At 43.7% G+C, this 23,825-nt stretch overlaps 2 protein-coding genes across 3 annotated transcripts; one reads left to right on the forward strand and one right to left on the reverse strand.

The window, feature by feature from the left end:
* Positions 1–47: 47 nt before the first annotated feature.
* On the reverse strand, positions 48–18,042 carry LRRC34 (leucine rich repeat containing 34). 2 transcript variants are annotated; one of them, XM_090055454.1, is made up of 13 exons: positions 17,993–18,042; positions 17,621–17,705; positions 16,530–16,623; positions 15,740–15,860; positions 14,753–14,874; positions 14,524–14,588; positions 12,915–12,998; positions 10,134–10,262; positions 7,655–7,750; positions 6,130–6,284; positions 4,811–4,966; positions 3,057–3,183; positions 48–2,775 (listed from the first exon to the last, which is right to left on the reverse strand). In XM_090055454.1, exons 4-13 carry the CDS (start codon positions 15,853–15,855, stop codon positions 2,572–2,574), a joined length of 1,254 nt encoding a protein of 417 aa, XP_089911580.1. In that variant the 5' UTR covers positions 15,856–15,860; positions 16,530–16,623; positions 17,621–17,705; positions 17,993–18,042; the 3' UTR covers positions 48–2,571. The 2 variants fall into 2 exon arrangements, with proteins under 2 accessions (XP_089911580.1, XP_089911581.1); XM_090055455.1 differs by lacking the exons at positions 16,530–16,623; positions 17,993–18,042 and having other exon boundaries at positions 15,740–15,857.
* LRRIQ4 (leucine rich repeats and IQ motif containing 4) lies at positions 13,022–23,792 on the forward strand. Its single transcript, XM_090055453.1, has 7 exons — positions 13,022–13,686; positions 14,660–14,773; positions 18,771–19,898; positions 20,655–20,828; positions 21,580–21,718; positions 22,930–23,126; positions 23,494–23,792. Exons 3-7 carry the CDS (start codon positions 18,792–18,794, stop codon positions 23,644–23,646), a joined length of 1,770 nt encoding a protein of 589 aa, XP_089911579.1. The 5' UTR covers positions 13,022–13,686; positions 14,660–14,773; positions 18,771–18,791; the 3' UTR covers positions 23,647–23,792.
* Positions 23,793–23,825: the final 33 nt, after the last annotated feature.

Here is a 23,825-nt window from a genome sequence, read left to right on the forward strand (position 1 = left end):
ACAGCAGGAGTTACTTGGGATAAGTATTATTCATTATATTATCATCTGACTACCAAATTCCCTCGGTACAAGATAGCATTTTGGGGCTGCAGAAACAGTTTAAACACTGTTTAACAGAACTACTCTTAAGAGCAATAAAAATAATTTTAAAATGGGCACTTTTTAAGTATGGAGCTAAATTTTTCAGCGAGGATATAAAAGACTTTTCAGTGAATTTCTTTTACAGAGTTTATCTTGTGATATAAACACACACCACCACAGACATACCAATCACCAACAGCTTTGTTAGTACAAGCCTAGTAGTTACTGGGGAGAGACTCGGGAGACTAGAATTGTCCTGACACTGTTCATAATTTCACAGCAAACAAGAAAAGCCTAGCATATTTATAAATTTGTCCTGACCCCATTTTCTTCACTTAAAAAGAAACAAGCATGGTCCTGGCTTCTGCAGCTCTCAGCCAGTATGGGAACATCTGAAGCAACTAAACCACCTCAATTCTATTAAGTCTATTTTTCATCTTTCTTATGCTAGGCTGCCCTTTATCTGTAGGGCCTTCTTTCCAGCTTGTCTTTAGTTTAGCAGCACATCTGCTTTTTGGCAACTGACTAATTTATGGTGGAAGTGAACAACTTAGAGTCTAAGTTGAATTGCTTCCAAAAGCAATACAGCACTGACTAAAGTAAGAAAAGCCTTGGACGTTTCTGCCTGACATAGTATGATCCCTATACAATTCTATATCTGTAGGATAGTAATGCTGTGACAATGAGTTAAGACAAAAAATAATTCTTGCATAGCAGCTTTCTAGGTGTCCCTGATGTTATCCGTCAGTCTCTTTGCCTTATCTTGAAAGCCTGATTTTTCTTTCCAGTGCACAGGTTTTTCCAGCAAAGGATAATGTCATTATTTCAGACAAAAATGTTGTGCCCTACTTGTTTAAAGAAAGCAACAACAAAACAGTTGCCTTCATACAAGTTCTCTGTGCACACTAGCACTGGCACAGCTGGCTGCCTTTGGGCCTACAGGCAGGCTTTCATGCAGCAGATCTGTTTCTCTGGGCCTGTAGGCAGGCTTTTATAAAGCATATCTGTCCAAGTGCACCTCGGTTTCCCCAGGGACAGGACAGACTCTCATCAGTCCATGCTTCTGCAAAACAGGGGGAGCTGATGGCCCTGCAGCAGCTCTTGCACAGGGAATATTCTGAGTACTCCTTGTAACAGCAGGTTTTGTAGCCACTCAAAATTGGTCCCTGTGTGTCTTCAGATGAGAGAAGCTTGGGGTAGTATGATATGCAACATCCCAAATTCTCCCTAACAATTTGAGCTCTGTGGCCTAGTGCACACTAAGGCTAGGGTTACCAGAAAGCCTGCCATCCAGCTGATGTGCTCATTTGGTACATATCTACCCAGTCACACCAAACAACTGCACAACCCCCGTACACAGCATAGTTCCAAACACACCTGTTTCACCAGCACAGTAGACCAATGCTATTCTCTGTGATGACAGACAGATGCAAAAGAGTACATTTTGCTTCCCTGGCATTTTCTGACCTGCTGCTGGGTTTGTGGTGATGGAAAACTCATTGTAAGAGCCTTTTATCACAATTTAGGCATTATTTGGCTACAGAACAGTGCATTCTACTTGTATAACGATCACTATGTTCTACAGTCCTTTGGAGCTGGTTTTATATTTCTCATATATTTTTCATACCCTGCATAATAACTTCCTTATGAAATGATATGTTTTGATACTCTCAGTGAAATGCAGATGACACCAAGCTGGCAGGACTAGTAGATACACCAGAGGGTAGGGCTAGCTTCAGAGACACCTAGGCAAATAGGAGGATTGGACTAAAAGAAATTTCATGACATTCAATAAGGACAAGCTCAAAGTGGACAATAAGCTGAATATGAACCAACAGTGTGCCCTTGTTGCAAAGAAAGCTGATGGCATACTGAGTACTCCTTGTAGTACTCCCTGAGTACTCCTGAATTAGTAGGAGTGTTCCCAGCAGCTCAAGGGAAGTAATTATTCTCCTCTATTTGGCAGTGGTCACATCTGATGTACTGTGTTCAGTTCTGGGCCCCCCACTACAGAAAGGATGTGGACAAATTGGAGAGTCCAGCAGAGGGCAATGGAAATGGTTAGGATGCTGGGGGGAATGGAGTTTATTTATAGTCTGGAGACAAGAAGACAGAGAGGAGATTTAATAGCAGCCTTCAACTACCAGAAGGATAGTTCCAAAAAAGATGGAGGCTGTTCTCAGTGATGGCAGAGGTCTCAAGTTATAGCAAGGAAAGTTTAAGTTAGATATTAGGGAAAAACCTCTCACTAGGAGGGTAGTAAAGCACTGGAACAGGTTATCCAGAGACCCTGCAGAATCTCCATCCTTGGAGGTTTTTAAGCCCTGGCTAGACTAAGCCTTGGCTGGGAAGGTCCTTCTCTGAGCTGGGGGCTGGTCACTAGATGACCTTCTGAGGTTCCCTCCAACCCTAAATGTTCTATGATTCTATGAATTAAAACAGAAAAGTCTCATTCATATATAAATATGAACTTATTGAACTGCTACCTGCTCACAAATGTTCTGAAACTGCTCCTATTGCAAGACTGGCATTGGCATCTTTGTTAACAACTGGCCCATAACTTGGTGTCCAGTAGTAATGCTTTTTCAGGCCATGTGAGAGTTCTGCAAGGTATATGTGCCCATCTACTTCATATGGATCCACATCTGTACAATTTGGTTTCAAGCGTCCAGTTTTAAGTACATCTGAAAATGCCTACAATAAACAAATGCAAAGAATTAAACTAGAATATATTCTACTACCTCAATGCAGATCAGGGTAATATCGCTTGTGCTGGTGCTCAAGTTTATCACAGGTATGTATTTAATATCCTGTAGTCATCTGGCATAAGAAAGCTATTTTACAACTATTAGTTTTATAATGAAATGAGATACAGCTAATAACAAACCAGCTATACTAGTAAACTATAGGCAGCACATGAGTTGTATAACAGGGGGGATAACTGAAAAAAGTTCAGCAATGAAGAAAGTACTCACCATGCAGGTGGCCTCATCAAATTTGTTTCCCCAAATATAGATGTAGGAAAGCACTGTGTTTGTTTTCAAAGCATCTGAAAGAGCAACAAGTCCTTTTCCACTTATATTGTTGCTCACCACTGCTAACCTAATAAATAGAAATGAAGCATTAAGCAGCATTCACTATGCAGACTCCAAACTACCTAATTTCTACCTCATAACTTCAGGTACAATGATGTGAAACAAATCAGCAACATGAAGATGATTTTTTAGTCCAACTCAGTAAGTCTTATAGAATCCCAGCATTGTTTCTTAAGGCATTTCCTTGACTTGCATGGCAAAGCTACCGACTCTATTTCCTCAGTGTAGATGACCTTTTGCCTGGTCTCTCATTTGTCTTCTCTAAAGCACAGCTCTGGTTTCCAGTCAAGTTACAGCTTTGCCCCAGGTCATATGGGGAGTGATTTTTGTTATTTCCAGAGGTACCTAAGCAGACTTCCTTAGTCTTTCTCGCCAAGACTAATGGCTTCAGGCAACACTGCTGATTGGTTCTTATATCCAGCCAAAACATGGCTTTTGAAAGACCCAACATTTACCTGGAGGAGAGATAATAAACTTTGTCCTATAAACAGGCTTCCAGATAACAGAATCTGAACCAACGGAGGCCTGGTGACATAAAGAGGGTCTGTGCAGTCATAAAGATCCTCATTTGTAGATCCTTCAGCACAACCAGTCCCTAACTCTTGCAGACAAAAACGCAACCTAAACCCAAGCTCTAGTACCAATTTTTATCAAAGAACCACTCTAGCAGCTTACTTTGCTGAGTAGATAACTGTGAAAAATGCTAGCAAACTGATTTTAGATTCAACCAGGAAAAAAACTTGCTCAAATATCAGCAGCGGTCTGAGAGGAACTTCTCTAGCAATGGATAACACCCAGAGAAAAGGGCAAGGAAAATGGGGTGGGGGGAATTATGTACTTTACCTAGGGTTGACAGTACAGATAGGCACACTGGAGGGTTAGGAGCTTGGACAGGTATATGTGAGGGGCTAGAGGATAAAATTTCATATTTGAAATTTCCACTGTGTACTGTGGCATTTGGAAATTTGTTATGATGGGGGTAAAGGGTTTGAAAGCAAAAACAAAGCCTTTACTCAAGGTTTGTTTGAGATTTTTGTTGGACAGATGGTGAAACCTTGGGACCCAAGGTTTTTCAGGGCAAGTTTTATCATTGCTGTGAAACTCCTCCCTCATACTCTTCCCCCTGCTTGTTTCCAGCATTCCTTTTCCCAAGGGAAAGGTGATTGTTTGGCTTTTCTCCCATGGGGTAAACCAACAGTTGAGTAGCCCAGTCATCAGACTTTGAACAGCTCCCTGGGGCCAGTTTTACTCCACAGCCCTTTGGCAGTTTTGCAGCATCAGGACCCTGAGGAAATATGAATTGCGATGGAAGTAGCTATGCTGGCAAAAGACCCCAACATTTATGCTGGCATGGTAGATTAGTGTATTCCTCTTGGTGTAAACCTCACCTGAGTGGGGAGCATTCTTTAGACCAGCACTTTGTTGGCCCTGCCTAAGCCCAGGAAGAAAAGTCATGGAATATCAGTATCAGCAGCCTTTACTGCCTACTCTACACCCAATGCTAGATTTTGGAAACTGTTTGACTTCAGTTTTGATTATGAACACCTATATGATTTCCTCAGTCCTGGTATGCACTGCCACATCAGATTTTCTGATATTGCAGGTATGATCACTGGAGTCATATGTATACTAACGCTTGAAGAGTCCCATTGTACAAAGCTAAGGCTTCACTCAGATAGATAGCTCCATCATCTTCTATCCTGTTAGAATGAAGATCTAGGATTTCCAGGGTTTGGTTCCGTTTCAGCAGTTCTCCCAAAAATTTCACGCCATCACGAGTTATCTTATTGCTGGAAGAGACATAAAAATGGAATACTGCAGAGAAATATGCTGTGCAATTCTACAGACCGAAAACACCTTACAAGCTGCCAAATGAACTATTCTGAAATTTACAGCTGTTGAATATAAGGTACTATACCCAATCTGATTATTAACTCAATTATTCACCTAAACTAATAAATTAAAGGGATTTCTGCTGCCCAGTTCTGTCGTGCATTTCCAGAAATCAGGTCCTACAGGTTACACTGAATTCTTCTAAATTTTGAGTTTTTAAAACTTCTGCAGAATGATCATTTCCAGCTGGCTGATTAGGACCTTCTATAAAATGCATTTTTCCCCCATTGGTGGTCCAATCACTTGGGGCTTGAAATTATCGAAAAGTAGGGCAGGAAGGGGCCTCAGGAGGCCACCTAGTCCAACCTCCTGCTCAAAGCAGGATCATCCCTGTCAAAACCACCCTAGACAAGTCTTTTGTCGAAACTGTTCTTAAAACCTCCAACAACAACCCTCACACAAAACTACCAGGCACAAAGCCCAAACATTAAAATACCCTTTAACTTGCCCTAGGTAAAGCAGGGGACAAGGACACTGTCAGTGTCCTGCTAGTGCAAAAACAGGAAGTAGATCTGAAATACTCCAAAGGGAAACCAATCTCATACCTAAGCATTTAGCGTTGAACTGCAGCATTGCCCCCAAGCCCTGACAGTGCAGTGGGGCAGAAGGGTAGGAGAAGCCTCTGGCTCTCCTTCCATGGTCCATGTAGAAGAAGCCTCTGGCTCTCTTTCCATGGCCCATGGTCTCATTGTACAGTAGGCCAGCTAGGCTGGGACAGGAGGAGGACTGTGTGCTCCTTACAAGGGTGTAGGAAAGAGCTACCCTGCCTATACAATGTGTTCCAGGAAGCAGTGCCCCTCTGTGAAACAGGTGCTTCCTGGGCAAGGCAGTTCCTCAGCACCTCTGGGGCTAACTGAATGTTGCCCATTCTCCTCCTCTGGCTTCCAGCCCAACTCTCCACCTCATACAGACAGTCAGAGACTGGTTGAGAGAGAACGGTAATAAGTGCTGAATAAATAATCCTCCTGCCTACTAGATTTGCGCTTCACTGAGCAAAGTTTTCACCAGCAATAATATGCTTGGTGTTTCTGTACCAAGAAATAGGATAGCAATCACCTACCAGCTGAGGTCAAGGTATTTCAGGCTGCAGTTTTCATACAATGCCTCACACAGTTGCTCCACACCAAAGTTCTTAATTTCATGCTTGCACAAATGCAGCTCAACAAGGCAAGAGTTATTTTTCAGCATCAGAGCTATGTGAACTGTGGTATCTTCCTGAAAATACATACTCAGTTTTATTAAACCAAAATTTTAACATGGGACCTGCTTTTGGGGCCAAATTCCTCCTGAGCTATGTAAATACAACACCCCTTCCCCCCAGTCAGCTGGAGATCACAAACAGCAGCTTCATATGCAAGACAAACAAAGTGATCCTTCCACTACTCAGCACACATCAGGCCTCAGCTGGAGCAGTGTCCAGTTCTGGGCACCACATTTTAAGAAAGATATGGACCAATTGGAGACATTCCAGAAAAGGACAAAAATGATCAGAAGTCTAGAAAACAGGACGAGGAAGGATTGAAAGAATTGGCTTCATTTAGCCTAGAGAAGACTGAGCAAAGACATAACAGCTTTCAAATATGTAACAGTTTTAAGACAAGCAGTACAGGCTTAAAAGTACAAGGAGGAAGATTTAGACTAACAAGGACAAAAAGCTTTCTAGCTGCAAAGACAGTTAAGCACTGAAAAAGATGGCCTAGCGTAGCTGGAGAATTTCCATCACTGGGCATTGTAAAGAACTGATCCTGCCTTTGGGTGGGGGATGAACTAGATGACCTCCTGAGGTCCCTTCCAGCCCAATTTTTTTTTTTAATGATTCTGTAACAAAAACCAGAATCAAACCCAATGATTCTCATCACCTCATCTCAGCATTAGCCTATTACAACATGTAAGGTCTCCCAGAAATCTACTCCCTGATACAGCACACAGTACTTACGAGGGCAGGCAGCTAAACTGTAGAAATACGGTCTTGGCTAGGCAGACATTGCAAAGTTTAAAATGGAAAAAAGTGCAAACCCCTGCAAAGATCCACTTACTATATAAGAAGTTATTAGCAGTTTATTTTGTACCTATACCAACCAAACCATTATAAATAAATGAATATCTAGCAGAGGTGAGAGCATGGACCTACAATGTACCACAAGATACATCAGGAATCATGGCCATCAACTGCTCTGTAATAGTTGCTCATCTGCATGCTCTTATCCTGTGCTAGACCAAGGTAACTTAACTCTCCTTCACTGAGGAATAAACTGCCATTATTTAGCTTCTAGATACCACGGGGTCACAGTGTGCACATGAGCACTTACTGATGTGCAGTACAGTTCCACCTTCTTTTAGCCCATGGTAATTGCTTACATGTCCAACTGCTAAATCCGTTTAAAAAAAAAAAAATCACACTTTTAGTTAAGCTGGAGCAACTCTGGGTACACATTTTAGGCACAAGTGGAAAAACAATGCAAACAAACTGCAAACATTAATATAAACAGGGCCCACATTCTCCTCCTGGTGTCCGTAAATCCATCCATATTGGTTTTATTCATGTAACTATTTCATTGTACTGATACTGTGGTATGCACACTTACCTCTTGGCTATACAGTATAGGACGGCTTAGGTTGACCGCTTTGATAGCTTTGTTTTGATTTAGGACTGTTGCCATTGCCACTAGACTCTGTGTACCCTGAAAATAAAAAGAAAGAAACTCTACAGAGAAACCTGTGCAACATGCAAGTCAAACTACATACTACCTCCTTAGGAAGCATTTTCAGAAGGTCATGAACTCTAACTCAAAAGGGGTTAGAAAGGCTACTATTTTTGGTCCCATGTATCTTAGAGATATTCAGGCCATCTTCCTCAGCATTACTGAAACAGATGTGTACTTCTTTCCAGTATTACCACTGATAGTCATCCCAAAAAGGCCTTTAACTCAGCAGAACTGAATCAACTAGAACTAATGACTAAAATACACATTAAAAATGCCTTAATTTGAAAAATTAGACAGTAAATGGCTAAATCAAAAGGTAAGAATAACACATCAAAAACTGATATGTGCCCATATATTTGACCATGTAGTTCTGGTTTTCACAATCTATGAAAAATCTTACTGTACTAGGAAATGTTCTGTGGTGTATTTGATAAGTCTTGGCAATAAGAACTCACCACAGCAAACAGTCTGCTAGTAATTAAGTTTACACAAAGTGGGTGTCACCCTCCCAGTGTGGGAATTGGTGAGGTTCTACTCTAGATGCCAAATATGGCCTTTTATTGCCTCCTCTCATTCCCATCTTCCTCTCTGTAAAATATTCTGATTTGGCAAAGAAATACTAATGAATGGCAAGTCTGTTCTTATGGTCTAATACAACAAAATCCTTTAAATTGATTTCAGTTGCGCATAAAAGTAAACTTAAGAGCCTCTCTCCATGAGAGACTGTTCAGAAATCTCTCTTCATTTTATACGCACCCCCCATCTTTACCCAAATTAATTTTCAAGTGTAGACAAGCCTGCTGTAGTTTCACACAGGGGTTTTACCTGTGCTGACATCTCACATATATGGCCCATGCAACTTTCACCCTTTGAAGAGGCATTTTTGAAAGCCTGCAGCTCTAGAAGGTTTAAGTGTTATGTATCTAGCATTCACTGGAGCAGAGACTGGGACTGAATGCTGTGAGTTAGTGCTGAATCATGCTCACCCTCTCTCTAGCTCAATTAATATTTAACTATTCCAAGAAAAAGTGGAGCAGGTTCCGGAGGAAGCTGGAGAACTCGCAATCCCATAACAACTTTTGATGAGAAAACATTAGAGGATACAGCTTACTTCATGAGGGTTGTGAATCCTGATTGGACAAGGCAGCCTCTGCAACCCACAGTAAGGTTTCTAATGTCGAGAGACATAGGGTTCGAAATAGAGCAAAAGCTCTGTTATCCAGCACCCATGGGGAAGGGGGGGGTGCCAGACAACCAAATATGCCAGTTACCTGAAAGGCGTCTTTGACTGGTCGGGCTGCCACCCCCTCCTGCCACGTCTGGCATGCCAGGCTTTCACTCCCTGGCGTCACTGTGCCAGGCAACAGGCAGAGGGGCTCCACACAGGCTGCTTTGCCCTAGGCCATGGCAAAGTGGGACTCGGTGAAACTGGAAGTGGGACTTCCGGTTTCGCTTTTGCCATGTCAACCGGCATGCCAGTTAATAGTTAATAAAGTGCCAGGTAACACGGCTTTTACTGTACATCTTCTCAGTGCTTTCTACTGGCTAGGCTTGGCAGTTCCCTGCTTTGAGTCCTGGTTTTTGAGGATTCAGCTCCAGGTGCCTAATTCCTCCACGCGCTGAATAGGAAGCTTAGGTACTTAACTCAGAGAGGTGACAGGGAACTGAAACTTGGGTACTGTCAGGTATGGGGGTCAAAGGAACCCTAAGGAAATAGAGTTCTTTCATTTCCATGAACTAGATGAGATGTAGATACTATAATGAATTATAAAAACTAAATCTCACAAAAGATTAGCAGACACAGTCTAACTCCTCTCATAACTACCTGGAAAAAAGAACTGACAGAAGCTGTAAGGTACTACAGCATAGTCCCTGATATATACTCTGCGGCAGTGGTTTTCAACCTTTGTAGACTCAAGGCACCCCTCTTGTTAGCTCTTAGTTTTCAATTAATGTTTGCCTCGGGAAAGATAATAAAACAATTTTTCTGTTGCAAAGAACTCAGAAAGACCACAACAGGTCAAAACGTTTTTAACACTATGGATTCCTATTTGAAATCTCTGGGTTTATCTTGTGAACCATGTTTGCACAACTGTGAAAGTGCTAATGTTGGGGGCACCCTTGAAAGGATCTCAAGGCACCTCAGGGGGCCAAAGACCCCAGTAAAGAATCACTGCTCTATGATCTATGCAATGTGTCCTGCTAAATGCAACTGGCTGATTGTAACAATACTTTATGATGCCAAGATAACAAGGCAATAGATAATTCTTCCATTAATTAAACACTATTTCACCATTGTAATAATATCTTTGAAAGAACACAAGTTTGATGGTGATGTTGAAAATCTTACTTTACTCACCAGATCACAGTCTCCAAGATCTAACTTCTCTAAGGTAGAATTGACTTGCAGCATTGAAGCAAAGTACATTCCACCTTTGTTTCTGATTTTGTTGCCCGTCATTCTCAGATATAGGAGTGCTTCATTCCTCTAGGCAAGAAAATTAAAAGGACTGGACAAGGCAGCTCTACTTTTTACCTGGGATTCATGAATAGATGCCACTTTCTGCAAGGAAGAGTTCTAATGGATTACGCTAGCTAAACAGCTGGCTGGATCTTTCCTGAGAGCACTCCAAAGTATAAGAATTTGGAGCGTAGGAAAATTCTAAATTATTCAAGGGTCTCTACATTTCCAGTGTAAACTCCTAATTTCCATAGGTATATTAAACCCCAGGCTGGCAATTATGTCTAAGCTGAGAGCCCAATTGACACAAATGATAAACAATTGCAAGCAGAGGTGCGCTGATACATTGGTCCGATATCGGATCAGCACTGATATTAAGAAAATTGATTATATTGGAAATAGGCCTGATGTGGCCGATAATTTGACCGATAAATGCCCGTTCATGTGTGCAGCCATAGCGCAGCATGCAGGCAGCGAGAAGCACAGCCTGGCAGCTTGGACAGCTGCATGCAGCTGGTAAGTCTGTCGTGGTAGAAAGGAGGGGGAGAGGGAAGAAGCATGGGGGGGCAAATCAAGGCCTCCATGGTGAGGGAGGGAGTGGGGCAGAGGCTGGGGCAGGCACCGCCCAGGGCAGGCACTCCCCAGCAAGGGCAGGGCACGGGACGGAGCAGCAGCTCATCCAGGAGCCGTGGGGTAGCGGGGGCAGCTTCTGCCACTGCACGCACCTGGGGGCTGCGCTCAGGACAGGCAGCAGCGCTGGAAACGGGCTACAAGGGGGCTATGGCAAAATCTGGGATGGCTGCGCCCCCCCCATAACCCCACTCCCAGCACTACCACTCACCCATCCCAAATGCAGCTCCAGCCCAACAGTTCTCCACCCCACCTCTCCCCCCAACATGCCAGGAAGAGCCCAGCACAGCCCTGGCCACATCTGCAGTCTCCCCCACCCCCTCCCCCTCACACAGATCTGGGGGCACACACCCCTCCCATGCCCTCCCGGGGTGCGGGCAGCGGTGGGAGCCACCCCTCCGGACAAGCCACGGTTCCATCCAGCGCCCTGCCCCAGCCGGGCAGCACCTGCCCTAGCCCTATTCCTTCCCTTACCGCAGGGACCTTGGTCTGCCACCCCACACCCTTTCCTTCCCCCCTTCCTTTCACCACAACAGAGTTATCAGCTGCACGCAGCTGTATTGGAAATCAGATCAGTATCGGCCAATATGCCTTTTTAAAAATCGGTTATTAGTATCGGCCCCCAAAATCTCTAGTGGTGCACCCCTAATTACAACTGTATACAAATTGGGTGCTTTAGTTTTAAGCACAAAAACAAAAAGTGCATCAAAAACAAAATAAACCTTACATTACTTATGCATTACTGTACTAGAACTGCACAGTTCTATTTAGGTCATTTGGATCAATTCTTTCCAGAAGTCTCCAATACTATTCACGATGAGGCACAAAGAACTCGACTCCGGTTGGGCTAGTATGGCAGCAAGTGCGTTGGGCAGGGAAGCAAAAAACGTGTAAGTCAGTGAGCACACTCCAGATTAGAAAGCTGGAGCTAATGGTGGACCAGTTGCACATTAGAGATAAGGATGACTCCTTTTTTAAGAGCCAAATCATTTTTGGAATATTAAATCCTGTCTAATTGACACCCTGGGTACACTGAAGAGGTACAGGAAACAGGAGTTTCCCTACATTTCTAGCTTTTTGCCTAGAAACACCTCCTCCATAGAAGTCTGACACTTAGACAGGTTCAGGGGCAAGAAGGAACAGATTTATGGTGCATCAGCACTGAGCTTTGTGATTTCAGCAGGAAGGAAATTTGATAAGAACTTTAATGCCGTGTACTCTTTACTCTTTAAGTGCAGAATTATCGGTACTCCCCTAACAAAATCCACTGGGTTGTCCATGGATGGTGTCCTTATCACCTGATGAAGGATGTTAGGGAATCAATTGGTTAACTGGTCAGTAATAAATTGATATGCAGCAATCCAGAGGCAAACTGTTCCAGAACTGATTTAAGTCAATTAACTGATCCTTATCTCTCACAACATCTGTTATCTCACACATTTGTGCCAACATGTAACATTTTTTTATTGAGAAAATTGGAATCTACAGTTCACTCATAGACCCTTTATGACATGATTAGACACAGGCCCATAGGATTACTCATTTGCAGATCATTAAAATCTTTGCAGGATGGGGATCTTTGATGCCAAATTAAGTCTGATCCCAAATCCTGTGGACAAAAACTTCTTGTCAACTTCCTTGGCCACTTCAGCATCAGCAAGATCAAGCCTATTTACAGAGCACAAGTTTGGGGTTTTTTTCATTCCTCAGTGCCCTTGTAATCACTCAGAACGGAGAGGTGGTAAGCCATGTTAGTCTGAAGTCAGGCAGAAAGTAGAGCAGTGTGGCACCTTAAAGAATAACTGATTCAGAGAGGCATAAGCTTCTGTAGGCAACAGCCTGCTTCATCAGCCTCTCCAAAGCAGTGATGCACCCTCATTTCAGGGATTTGGTGTGGACAGACCTGAAGTGAACAGGACATGCTTCTCAACAGCAATCCCAGGCTTCTCTCAGTGAAGCACCATAGACATGCCCTTAGTGTTGTCTAGCAGAAAATACAATAGCAAGCCAGATGCTGTTGCAAAGCTGCTGCCTTCACAGAGTACTTACATGTAGTGCCTTGGCTATCAGCTCTGCTCCACTGGTACCAATCTCATTAAACATTAGATTGAGATAGCGTAGGGATGAATTTTCCTAGAAGCAAACAAGAAGAAAAAACTGAACACAAAAATTCATTTTGCACACCTTTTCTCATGAGCTGTGCACGGCCTGGTCTGCAAATGCTAACAGGCCCTGTACAGCAGCAGCAAAATGCCTAGTTTTTGGTTCCTGACTTACACTTACGTGCGAGTTAGGCACCAATCTGCTCAGCACTGTGAAGATTAGAAGTTCTGGGCATGCATAAAAGCAGATCTTTAGGTGTCTAGTGAACTTTACTGGCAAGAACTTAGGTGCCTAGGAACCACCAGGGTTAAGCAGAAATGGAGCAAGGCTCTGAGGATCAGTGTTCTGCACTTGGGTACTTGGAGTGACAGTTAAATAACACTTAGGCACCTAACTTTTTTGTGAATCTAGATAATAGTTGCTTAATTCAGGGCCATGAATTCCACTAGATGGCAAGATGATGCACTACTCAGCACTGCAATGCCCAAGTCCTTTTGCAGACCTAATTCTAAGGCTACAAACTGTCTTTGTCCATTTCTATTAGCCTTTCCTCATGATGCATGATATGTTACCACAATATTGTACAAGTGCCCTTTTTGAAATCTGTACTTTATAAACCAGACACAGAGACAACCTTGTATTCTAGTTTGATTGAGCTGAATATGAACAAACGAGGACTTCTGACAAAACACTGCATTCTGTTGCTGATTCACTGTAGGTAAGTATTACCATAGCCCAGGGGTAGGTAATTCTTTAGGCTGGAGGGCCACCTAATGAGTTTTGGGGAGCTGTTGAGGTCCAGGGGGAGAGGTAAAGTGGGCAAGGTAAGGAGATGCTAATTGATTGTATTCAGCCCACTGTCCGCTGCTGGGAGCCTGAGGAGGGAGGGCTGCGCCCCATGCAGCTCCACTTAGTTGCAGCCAGGACAAGGCTGGGTAGTACAGACTTCTCTGCCCTCCCCACATCCATTCCTCCCCAGCCTGGTTTCCTGTTGATGCTGTGTAGTCCTGGCACTGTGGCCGCCAGCAGATGGGCCTGCACAGGATGGGGTGCGATACAGCGTGCCAGGTAGCCATCCTGCACACCTGTCTGCTGCAATGAGCTGCTGCCACTGTGCCACACCAGGAAATTCAGGCACAGCTGCCCCAGGCTGAGTCCCCGCTGCAGTCAGCATGGACTCATCTCCTAGTGGCACTGTGACAGCAGCGACTTATTATGGTAGGCTGGAGGGATGGCTACTTGGCATGCTGCATTGTACTCTGTCCATGCAGACCTGTCTGCCATTGTGCCAGGCCTGCACAGCGCCAACAAGAAGTTGGGCAGGGGACAGCAGGGAGGGCAGAAGAATCTGCATGCTGCGCAGTCCAGCCCTGGCCAAGGCAGTGACAAGCACATCCCTCCCTCCTCAGGCTCCTGGCAGTAGCCAGTGGGCCAGACAGGATCAACTCACAGGCCAGGCAGGGCTCATGGAATGTGTTTTGCCCACCCACGCCATAGCCAATGAAACCACAAACTTTAGGGAAGTCAAGTTTAATTTTGGTATAGAGTAAAATACCTGAAGCAGTTTTGCAATATGCTTTGCTCCAACATCAGTTAATACATTATATCTAAGGTCTAGCCCTGAAAGACAAAAAATACAGGAACAAATGTGACCATCTAATAATACTTATCAATATCTTTTTAATCTCCAGATGAAAAGAATGAACAACAAACCACAGCTGAAAAACTGTTCCTTGTTTCAAACTTAGAATACTAAAGATGTATTTCAGTATGACAAAGCAAACCTGTGATAAAGATGTTCTTGGGTAAGATGCAGACAAGCACATAAAGATCTTCATCTGTAATTTTCTGTACAGGCACTAAGCGGTTATTTCCAGCTATTTTTAATGTGAACCCTTTTGTCAATCTGTAATAATGCAGAAATACAACAGAAGAAAGAGAAAACTCCTTAGTTTTACACATATGAAGAAAGAGAGATCTAATGGTGTCTGCTGTTATTTTTTATTGAGATTGTGAAATCTGGATCACTTGGTAGGCAATGCTAATTCCTGGCTGTCCACTGTGGTAGTCAGGACACACTGTATTGCCACAAGGCCATAGTGAGTTTGGCATAAAGCATGATCATTCTGGAAGGATCTTTCCATCCATTCATTCCATTATTTTTAGTCCCTTTCCTTTGCTTACTCCATCCCCGCAATAACTGAGGGGAACAAAACCAATTCTCTCTTTCCATTTGCTCCCATGTGCCCTCAGGATTGCTACCTATAACAAGGTGGACATTCTGTCTAAAGGTAACTGTGTCATGCCTGGTCACATCCTTAGAGAAAGCCCAAGAACGGGCCATAGTTTGGTGGTTAATTCAGCACCAGGCTTGAAAGACAACTCAGAGAAGTGCTACCAGCTGACAGCTAATTAGGTGCAGCTGATCCTGTTTAGACGCATTCTCTGGCAAGGGAGAAAGAGAAAAAGTAGTTTGTGCTGACCAGAAGCTAGGGTAGCCTGCTCTACAGGAAACAGAGACATTACCCTATCTGTGTTGCACTTCTTGACTTTACTGCTTGTAAAGCTGTCTGGCAAGAATATACTGCTAGAGGCTTTTGCCAAGCTGATGTCAATATGAGTTAAACCAGAACCCCTGCAATAATAGGAGGGGTTGATTTATGTTTAAATCATAGACTCCAGTGAAATTTCTCATCATTCCATTCCTGGTCCTGTTACAAAGCCCAAGGCTTTCAGAAGCATTTGAAATATGCTCTTTGTTACTTCCTTACATTATATTGTCTTTATCAGCTTCTCGAAGCATATGTGCAATGAAAGGGTTTTCTGGCTGGTTTGATTCTTGGCAGACCTGCAAATACTGTTTGCAGAGACCTTGAAGAGTTGACATGACTGCTGGAAAATAAAGAGAGTTTACTAGATGCTGCATTTCTGTTCTGCCTTTGTATTACCCTAGTGCCTAAAAGCCTTACTTGTGAACCAGCTTCTCATTGTACCAGGTGCTGTACAAATACAGATGACCATACAGAGCACAAGGAAACAACAGGACATGTTTTATGCATTTCTAATGTGCCCATAAGAATGATTCTGTGGCAAGCCCAGCTTCTGTATCTCATTCATTATTTGCTCATTAAAAGGAAGAAATTCCTCCTGCAATTTAAGCTGAATCAGTGGCTGGTGGTAGACCTCCAAAAGAGATATACAATTTGGTTATTAGGGAAGGTCTGATAAACTGGCTAAGAGGACGAATGAGTTTTGGACTCAGCCTTATCTCTATTGACAGCTTCAAAATTTTAAAGCCTCAGCTTATTTGTCTTTTTCCCAAGCACCAATAGTTCAAGCTATGACTCTGTTCAGTGAAGACTCAGTAAAGTTGGGGATGTTTCAGAGATAATCAGAGTTCTCTCTCATTTAGGACTATGAACATAAGGAATAGCACTTTGAAATGGATCCAAAATTTGCATGGCATCTAATGCAAAGAGCCATAGAATAGCAACAGAATGTGTCCTATTGTCCATTTATACTACTTAAAAGGCAGACAATCTATTGTGCGCCATACCATACCATTAGCTGCAGTTTCAGACTGGTCTTTCTTGTTAATCCCCCGTTAAAAAGTGTCTGCAGTAAGTCCGTTTGGGAGATCCAAATGCATGAATCCCTGTGGGCAGACCATAATAAAGGAAGTGTGCAGCCATGTAGATATCAATAGGTGGAAAATGCATTTCAGGCAATTACTGATATTTGATTCAGAACCTGAACAAGATCCAAGTCTACAAACCATCCTGAGGACGGACAGACATTCTGACCTCAAAATGACCCCCCTCCCTCAGAAATATCCTCATCTTACTTCTACCAGGCATGATGCTGAGCTGTGAACTCTAGATGCACATAATCAGCTAGCAGAACTCAACTCTCAAAAGTAACCATAAGTCTCTTAACAAAAAAGTAACAGAGCAATTCTGGCCCCAGGGGCTGAGGTTAGGTCCAGGAGGTTCAACAGCCAACAAGGTGGTGGAAGCAGGGCTGATCTTACCTCCACCGTTTAACAAGAGAAATAAAGAACATTGTGGTAGATGCCCTCTTGGCTTGGCACTGGCAATTAAGGCATGTGACTGGAGCCATATAGGTAAAAAGTGTATTCATGCCTCTCTCATGGACTTTAAAGTCAAATTCTGTCTTGGCAAACGCACATGACTCCTCAGCATTCACCCCAGGCAGGCCATGTCTTCATTAAGGGGGAAAAACAAGGCATGCTCATGCCTAGGGATAAAAGCAGGGGGGCCCAGCAGTGCAGTCACCCTCATTGCAACCCTTTGATTCCTGCTCCACCCAAAATTTAAAACCAACTGCCTGGCCACAGCTGCAGCATTTCTAGCCAGGCAGGGCTGAGGAAGCCACGGGGCTCACTGCAATCTACTGGATCCCTTTGAAACCCTTCGCTCCACAGGTGTCAATGGCCTTCTGTAAAAGCCTTGACACTACACCGAGTCAGCCACCTTCCTGCGGCCATCCTGTTGCTCCCCTCACAGCCAGGCCTCCTGCTTCTCACCCCAGCTACAAACAGACCCCAGAGAGGAAGCAACTTCTCTCGAAGCAGGGGAGGATGCCGGAGACGGCTTTTGTGGATCTGAAAGTGCCTCCCCTTGAACTCTCACCACTGCTGCGCTGAGCAGACACGCCATGAGTTTACAAAACACCTTTCGCGGACGAGCCTGCGCGCTTCACACCGTCATCCACCTCCTGCATGCAAAAAAAAAAAAAAGCCATAGACAGATATAGCCGTTGGATTTACCACATGTTGTAATGGACAGCTGGCTCCACAGTTACCTCACCGCTATTTACCAGCTACATTCGCCCCCCCGCCCAATTTACACCGTCCCTGCTGCACCTCAGCCTCTGTTCAGCACACCCAGGAAAAGCCCACACACCCCCAGCCTGGCGAAGGGTGTTTACACCCCAGATCTTGCAAAGAAGACTTTTTTCAACTATTAGAGCCGCTCCACCCATAAGCTCGCGCGGTCCCTTACCCCCGGGGCAACGCGGCTGAGCCCCGTGCGGCCGCGCTACGCATGCGCCGAACTCCCCAGGCGGCGCCAGCAGTTGCGGCGGCCGCGGTTGCCATGGGGACCGAGACGCGCCGCGCATGCGCCCCGGGGACCAGCCGGGGCCTCCCAAACCTGCCTGGGGGAGACTGCCCTGCCCTTCAGCAGCAGCCGTGACTGTGCCGTAGAGGCGGTTTCCGCACGCCCCCGACGGCTGGGGATGAGCCCGCCCGTGCCACGCTGCATATGTTCTTCAGCTGCTGTCAGAGCCGCTTGCAGTTATCCTTATTGCAGCTGGGAAGGGTTAATGGGCTGGCCCCGCGCCCCTCTATGAAGCCGGGGTTGGTCTCCACTGGCCCGCACCCGGCGCGTCATCTGTTGCAAGCCACCCTGCGACCTCCTTGTCACCCGGCCTAGCTATTGCTGTGGGCGAAAGATGTCCAATTTCGTTGTCTGAGTGCAGCTGAGAGAAGGGATTATCCCGACCCCTTCCCCTCCTCCTGCCCTTGCTGATCTGACCGATGGGGTAAAAATCCTCCTTGACTCCAGATTTGGCAATGGGTCCGCCTTGACTGGACCCCTGAGTCTGCTGAGTATGAGCAGGGGCTTTTTCTCAGCCCCATCAAACCCCACCCCCCACCTCCGCTATAGCGCTCTCCGGCACCCTAATGGCTCAGAGGAAGGCGGATTCTGCTCATGTATTTATTTGATGCTGTTTGAGTGGGATCACGTGTAAGTATTGCTTATTTCTTTTCTCTTTCAGAGCTAAAACGAGGCAGCACAGATGGTTGAGCTGCAGCGAAGTGGGTGTGACGAAGCACTGGATGTTCATTTCTCAAAAGCGAGCATGGAAAGTCTTGGGGATGTTTGCTTGCAGATTTCAAGGCATGGGCAAGAGGATGGGAAGCCAGAGAAGGAAGCTGTCCTACCCGTGCAGGTCGCAGGTAGACTCTTCTTTCTTGATTTAGGCAATCAGCAGCAGAGGACGATCCCCTCGGAAGTCTTCTGCCTGGGAGATCTGGAAGAATTACACTTGGAAGGAAACTTGATTGAAAGTATCCCAGGAGAGATCCATCACCTCAAGAATGTGAAAGTCCTCTACCTGAACAAGAACAACATACAGGCCATATGTGAAGAACTTGGGGAGCTGAAGTGTCTCCAAAGCTTAGATTTAAGCAGCAACCCACTGTCTCACAATTCACTGCATGTCATTAGCAAACTGCAGGCTCTTCGTCAGCTCAGGCTCTATGATGTGAACTTGGATGAATTTCCAGTGCAGATTTGCAAATGCCTCCATCACGTTGAGCTCCTTGGCCTTTCTGGCAACCAGTTGAGGTGTCTGCCTAAGGAAATAGTGAACCTCAGAAAACTGAGAGAGATCTACTTACAAAAAAACATATTTGAGAGCTTTCCCATAGAGCTGTTCCACCTTCTTAACCTGGAAATAATAGATCTGGAACAAAACCTTGTGAGTTTCATCCCAGAAGAGGTTGCCTCGTTGATAAACTTGGTTAAACTATTTTTAGCTCATAACAACTTGTCATCAGTCCCTGATACGCTGCATCACTGTCAAAAACTGTCTGTGCTTGATTTGTCCAATAACCTCCTGCACAGGCTCCCACCAAGCTTCAAGGAGCTCACTGAAATGAGCGAGCTTGGGCTCTCAGGTAACAGCCTAGAAAAGTTTCCACATCAGATTTGCCATTGGCCGTCTCTTTGCCTCATTTACCTGAAAAACACTGGCTTGCAAGTGCTACCTGCTTCTTTTGCCAAGTTAACTGGGATGAAGATACTAGATCTGAGTGAAAATCAGTTTGATGCATTTCCCAAACAGATTTGTCCTATGAGCAACCTGGAAGTATTGTCACTGGATGACAATCAAATTTGCAAGGTACTGGTTTCTTTATCTTTAGAATGAGATGTTGTATCAAGACAACTTCACAGGCTGATTTGTTTCTCAAATGTCCCATTTTAAACTACTGGACTGTGCAACCTTTGGAGACAATATGCATATGATCTTTGGGACAGAGCCCATCTTTTTTATCTCTGTGCAGCACCAGACCAAAAATGGTTTTGAACTATGGCTGAGGTCCCTCATTGTTTCATCGTTTCATAGCTGTAACCAGTTACTACTGATAGCTGCATATGCAAACATCAAAAAGGATACCAGCACAGCAAAACGGTAACTGGTGTTTTCGATAGGAATGATGAGATACTAAAGATCTCTTGTCTCAGATCTTGATTTGTGCCGTTTTTAACATTAAAGGTTAAATTTGTGGGAATAGTAATTTAAACAAATGAGTCACTTTAAGGGGCTCATTCATGTAAATTGTCCTTCAGTATACATATAGTTTGTGAGGGAATACAGATGCAGGCCCTCCCTAAATGTTACCTTACAGATAAATGCTTTTGGCAAAGACATGTGGCCTTATTTACGTAAAATTAACCATGTGAGAAGCAATTCAGGAAGGGAGTACAGTATAGAATTTGTTACACACTCTATATGATATTATTACATTGTATCTAGTTTAATATTCTACTTTGATATATAACAATGGATCAATGTATTTTCTAAAATATCAGACAGAATATTGCTTTTTTACCAATATAACATAACATTTTAATAGTTGTTTTGGAATATGTCTAGATACCTCTGCAGGTTGCAGGACTCTCCAAACTAAAATGCCTTGGTCTGACTGGAAACAAATTCAGTGTCTTTCCTAAGGAAATCTTTCTCCTCGAATCATTAGAGAGATTATATCTGGGACAAGATAAAGGAATCAAATTCACCAGTTTACCAGAAGATATCAGCAAACTACAGGTAGGAAAAATAGAAGTGGATGGATCTTAGTAATCATTCTGCCTAATGTGACAAAGCAGCATACAAAACTTAGACTGCCTGAAAAAAAATAAAACCCAGTATTGCAGGATCATCCACAGATCTCAAGAGAGTTCTGCACACAGGGCCTGATACTGGAAAACACTGAGAACCTCCTTGCAACAGGAGAACAGAAAAGGCTCCCAGGACTGGGCTAAATATTTGTAACAAGGGCATATCATCAAAGTTGATGGGCTCAAAATTTTATGTACTACAATTGTGCTTTCTTTCCAGTATACTTAAGCCATATTTTACTGCTTGCCCACTTTCCACCAAGCCTATGGCACGTTACAGTTGCTGGTGGCTGTCCTATCTGCCCTTCATTCTGCTTGCCTACTGAGCAAGCATTTCAGACTGAGAAAATTTCAGAAGTGCTGAGGGAGCCCCACAGATTACAATGTAGGGTTCTGAGTGATGGCAAAAAAAGTAAATCCTCAAGTCCTGATAATGTATCTCAAAAGTGCAACATATAGACCATGTTATGCAGCCACGTTCTATCAATCTAAGCTACCAAAGGACTCATCAGCATAGTATCTAAGCACTCCACAGTTCCCAGCAGCAGCAGCACAGTGTCAGTGTTGTCCCCAGTATTCTACGCTAACCAGTGTTCTGTTGTTCATTGTTCATACATTGTCCTGTGGGGGAAAATCCTTTATTTACAAAAAATAATGCAAATATGCATACACGTTTTCAGAATCTGAAAGAGTTACACCTGGAGAACAACTGCTTAGAGTGCCTGCCACCATCCATCGGCCTGCTGACCCACCTAGAAATTCTGAACTGTCAAAACAACCTCCTTCAACAGCTCCCAGATTCCATATGCCAACTACGAGGTGAAAGAAACATTCCATGCTTATGCAAGGGCACTAGTTTGCAAGGGTTTTTGAAGTTTAAAATCTTCCTCCTGTCACCCATTCTGAAACCTACCCTGGCCTACTTGACGTGGGATTTGTGTAGTGCTTAGGATACGTGTTCTTTTGTGTCTGTCAGTCTGTTTCTCTGCTGCGTAACTTTCAATATAACTTACTTCTGTGAAAAGTTAAGTAGCAAAACCAACAGTTTCTTCCAATTCCTGATGAAGAAGGTATTTTGTGACTTCATACAGCTCACTTAAGAATGATTTTCTTTGGCAAGCTGCAGGTTCATTGTGTAGGTGGTGTATATTTAACTAAAACCCACTCAGAGAGAGCATCTACACATGCAGTTAATGGAACTGAATATACACCAGCTCAATTTGAGCCAGAGTAAACTAATCCTGACCTTGCTGTCTACACATGCGTTTAAGCTTAGTAATTTACTGTGCTGCTGAATACCACTTGTATCTGATGAAACTATCTGGTTGTGCAGTAAATTAGTCTACTGCACCCTAATTGCCGTGCATGTGTAGACGGTGATGCTTTACTATGCAGCAAATTAGTTTGCTGTGTAGTAGAGTTTTCTGTAGACATGCCCGCTATGGCACTCTGTCCCCCTCTAGTGATGAATGTGCTTGCTACAGCCTTGGCTAGCAGATGCAGGTCTTTTAAGGGCAGGCAAGCATATGCTTTCAGTCCCAAAGGTCTCAGCTTTAATTCCCATTGCTAGTGGCCTGCTCAGAAGTGTGCCATTACAGGGAGCAGATGCATTTTTATCTGAGGTTTTTCAATCTCTTCCTGTTTTGCAGGAAAGAGTTTTATATTTGTTCAATAACCCTGAATCAGAGACCAACAGCTCAATGAGGAGGAAGCAGAAGGCACACTAGCAATAACACCCTTTTTTCGTTATTCCCTTTTTACAAAAAAACAAAACAACAATTACAGTCAGAAAGTTCAATAAACTTACAGTATTTTTAGTAAAGTCTTGTCCAGATCTCTCCAGATTTGGAGGTAGAAACTTTGTATCGTAAAGTGAAATATCTTGATTGGCATAAACTATATCTAGAACTATCCAAATGCATGTAAAATAATGAGTTTTCTCCTACCCATACACTGTTTTACTGTAAGTACATTGGGATATTCTAGCTCATCCTTATATGCATTGCACCTATGTTGTTTTGTGTGTTCAGGTTTGCAGGAATTGCTGGTCCAGAACAATCAGTTGTTTCAACTCCCAGGGAATTTGGACAGTCTTCAGAAGCTGCAGCTTGTCCTGCTGGATGGGAACCCAGTGATGGACCCTCCAATTGAAGTGTGTAACCAGGGGAAGCTGGCCATATGGAAGTATTTAAAGGAAAAAAGGGAACAAAATCTGAAGGCCACAAAGGTAAAAGCTTTAAAAGTTCCACCATGATACACATCTAAACTTGCCCCTTTAGCAATGAACTGCTATTTTATGAAACATTCTGCAGGGCATGCCTGGAAAAGCCCAGAAACATCTTAAAAGCAGTGTATTTTTGTAGCTTTGTGGGTGCAGTATTATTAAGAATAATCATATTATCATGGTGCAACCTAAGGTTCAACCAAGAATGAGGCAAGCACAGTTTTTAGCTTCCATGAGTTTGGTTGAAGCATGAATTTAACACAGGTTTACTCCCAATGTGGTCCTATTGGCACATCACTAATCACAGCCATATTATTCAGTGTCTCCTTGTTTTACCCCCTTCTTAAGGTAATTATGCCCTCTTTTCCAGATCCAGGCCTGGTGGCGTGGGCTAATGGTGAGGAAGGGATGTGGGACTTTTGCTGAGCTTCAAAAACTGATGAAAAAAGGGAAGAAAGAAAAGAAAGGAAAAGAAAAGGGGAAAGAAAAGCCTGGCAAAGGAGCAAAGGGCAAAAAGAAGTAATTGCTTATACAGCACGTATATTAAACTGCTTAGAGCTTCTGTAAATTCCAAGAATGACACTTGGTGGGGGCAGGGAAAAGTCAGTGCTAAAACACCCAAGCAGAAAGTACTACAACTACAGTGAATACAGCTTTGCTCTCTAATGACCAGTGTTGCGCTTGTCGTAATTCCTGCAGTTG

The sequence above is a fragment of the Crocodylus siamensis genome, chromosome 6 (assembly GCF_052110815.1).
Source record: "Crocodylus siamensis isolate JL-2025a chromosome 6, ASM5211081v1, whole genome shotgun sequence".
Classification (NCBI taxonomy): domain Eukaryota; kingdom Metazoa; phylum Chordata; order Crocodylia; family Crocodylidae; genus Crocodylus; species Crocodylus siamensis.